The 3,134-nt window shown below is 49.7% G+C and overlaps 1 protein-coding gene across 4 annotated transcripts in view; it reads right to left on the bottom strand.

The window, feature by feature from the left end:
• Positions 1–645: 645 nt before the first annotated feature.
• The window catches only part of TP73 (tumor protein p73), a 32,293-nt gene continuing 29,804 nt past the window's right edge, over positions 646–3,134 (bottom strand). For all 4 annotated transcript variants that reach the window (XM_090123312.1, XM_090123313.1, XM_090123311.1 and 1 more), the window contains one exon: positions 646–2,236. In XM_090123312.1, coding sequence (XP_089979438.1) covers positions 1,916–2,236 — 321 coding nt within the window. In that variant the 3' untranslated portion in view covers positions 646–1,915. The remainder of the gene's footprint in view (positions 2,237–3,134) is intronic.

Here is a 3,134-nt window from a genome sequence, read left to right as displayed (position 1 = left end):
TAGGCGACGGTGCTGGGTTGCTAGGAGACGGCGGGCCGCTTCCGGAAGGTGCAGCGATCACTTCCGGGATCGGGAGGTCACTTCCGGGAGGCGCCAACATGGCGCGCAGGGCGAAGGCGCTGCGTGATGAGCCGGCCGAGTTTGTGTAATTAAACAAAACGCCGGCCCTAATGTCTGCTTTCTCCGTCTGGGTGCTCTGTGTGCAGGTCCCAGCCGCAGGGCCGAGTCTGAGCACATAAACCTGAGCGTACGCTACAGAAAAACAGCGTGCTTTCAGCACCAGGCAGGCCTGCTCTTAGCAGGTCGTTGAGCCTTTTATTCTCGTTGCAGACGCACAGTTTTGACTGTTGCCTGCTCCTCGTCTGCTGGTTTCCAAGACCTTGGAAATCTCTTTTTAAATTGTATTAAAATAACAGCTTTGCCCATGAGGGGCTCCTGTTCTGCACAGCACTGCTATCTCTGGAGCTTTGCTGATGAAGCAGAACAACTCCAGGCCCTTTGAGGTGTAAGACTTCTCACTAATATTACGTGCACATTTTCTGTACAGCATAACCGAGACTTGAGTTACCAGGTGTTGTAATTCAGACGTGCTTTTATTGTGTTACAAAAAAAAAAAAAAAAAAAAAAAAAAAAAAAAAGGGGGGGGGGGGAAAGAAACCACAGCTATAAAAATAACACATTTTCCAAAGATAAAGTTCCAAAAAGTACTACTGGTAACATGGTTGGACTGTATCAGTTAATACTGTTGAAGAAGCCTTAGTTAACGTTGAAAACATGTTTCAAAACCTTTAAAGCACCTCTGGATGTATCTGCTCTGCTCACCAGTAGGAGGTGGAGCTGGGAATGTGTCTGCTGGCAGCATGGCTTTCTGCTGCGCTGCTCGTCAGCCTGAACCAACAGATAAATCAGGAAAAAATGGCCAGAAGCAGCAAACCAAGCTGGAAGGACCTCACTGAGGCCACCTCCTCGCTCCAATGTGGGATCAAACTCATCTCCACGTCACTGTTATCTGCCTCCAATCCTCACCTGTGGTGCAGGGAGGAATCACACAGAGCTCCAACTCCACGGGAGCCTTCACACGTTTTCTCCTCTGCATCTGTGTGACATAATTCACAGGAGGGAAAAACATCTGAATTGTGAATAGGTAAGTCTTGAAACATGACTTTCTGCACGTTTACATGCTAGAACATAAAATTAATTGCTTGACGCTATTATCTCAGGAGCATCAATTTTTATAGCTTACATGAAAATAAATCTTTTTTTCTTCTTGCAGTACAATGAGTATACTGTATGTACATCGCATTGTTGATAAACACAAACATTTAAGTACGTGAACACATCTGGAACTGACGAAGAGATCGGTTCTGCTCTAAAGGAACTGAAAGGGACACATCTTCTGGCAGTCCATCAGGAAAGCAGACTTGCTTTGTGTCAGTCAATGGCAGATACTCGTACAGGAAATGGAGCAGATAAGGGCTAAATTGTTTTTTGGTTTTCAACACCACTGAGAACACAGAACAGAGGTAAGAAGGTAGGTCTTGCTAACAGAAAATGTGCTATCTTTATGCTGCATCTGTTTGATGCAAGGCTTGTCCAGCACAATACAAAACAGAAGGATGAACCAGCAGATGACTCCTCTGCCGCGAGCAGTCAGAATCTGTGCTGCATTCTAGGAGCTCTCACCGCCCCGTCCTTCCATCGATCCTCTGATAAACCACTGGGATTTCCTCTCTGGGAAGTACCTGGCAGATGGATCGGGGCAGCTGACAGTCCGCATCTGTCCAGCAAAATTATGCTTCTCCAGCTGCTCAAGGCTGAAAGTATTCTCCCATTTTTCACGTGGGGTTTGGTTTCCCCAGCCCATCCCTTGGACTCTCTTTGTGTCCGGTTTCCTACCGTCGCGTCCTGGAGAACCTCAGTTGATCTCTCCCTCCGTGAACTCTTCTTTTATGGACTGTTTGCGGGACTTGCAGTCTGGGAGGTCAAAGCCGAAGTCTGCCCACTCGTCTGCCGCGCCGCGGTTGGGGATGGTGATGGTGTGACGCACACGGAAGTGCACGGCCTCCATCACGCGCTGCCGCTGCAGCTCCCCTGAGCTGCCAATGGAGATGGTGGAGGCGTTGCTGCTGGAGCGAATGAGCTGCTGGGCCCCGTAGTCGTGGCTCTGCTTGAGTTCTTGAAGGCCCCTCCAGATGATCATCCGGTACTGCTCTGGGATCTTCAGTGCTCCGAGATCCTGGAAGAACAGTGCTGCTGAGGGGCATCCCGTGAGGGGAACACTGGGACGGAGCCTGGCCCCCAGCTCTTGGCTCAGAGGGGATGTGGGCACAGGAGTGAGTGGCACGTCCTGGCCTCAGTCCCCACACAACCACAGAACAACCCGTGGGTGCTTCCACGAGGGGCAGCTTCTCAGTTACTGACCAGTTACTCGTGGTCACGCTTGACCAGTCATTCAAACACCATTTTGAAAGTCAGCCAAAAATACATCTTGTTATTTGGGGGTAGGGGGACAGTGACATGAGTTCACTGTATCACACTGAACTACTGAGAATGGGGGGCTCCCACTGGACATGGGTTGAGGAACAGCAGATTCTCTGCTCACAGGGCGAGGAGCACAGCCCGGCTGACTTGCACAGGGCAGGAGCAGTGGGGGGCTCCAGGCAGCCCCCATGGGTGGGCTTGGGGTAATGGGCTGCATTCCCTGAGCCCCACTGACTGGGGTTTGTCGGGACCCTCCCTGTTGGAGGTAGTCAGTGCGGGCAATAGCAGGCTTTGTGGTTGTAGTGCTAACTGAGAGCTGGATCATCTCAGTAATAGGGTGCGCCAGAACAAATACCCTCATGGTGGAGAGCTGCCAGAGAGCCATGTTAATACCAAACACAGAGACTCATATGAATGTTAACCAGAGAAGATAGCGAGTGTGCAATTAGTAATTACAAATATCAACTCGGACAGACAGCTCAGCAACCTGATACAAAGTTCTGGCCATACCAAACATTTCTTTTGACAGCTTGCAGATAATAATGCAGTTAGTTCAGAAAATGGTCCAAAATCAGGCTAAGATTGTGCAACTGGCCCCAGCTACCAATGAAAAATCATTGTGTCTTCAGCAGCTGCATTGCCTATTTTACTGT

The sequence above is a fragment of the Phasianus colchicus genome, chromosome 22, assembly GCF_987193195.1.
Source record: "Phasianus colchicus chromosome 22, bPhaCol1.hap1.1, whole genome shotgun sequence".
Lineage (NCBI taxonomy): Eukaryota > Metazoa > Chordata > Aves > Galliformes > Phasianidae > Phasianus > Phasianus colchicus.
The sequence above is the reverse complement of the archived record's forward strand: the minus strand, read 5'-3'. Positions and strand labels throughout refer to the sequence as shown.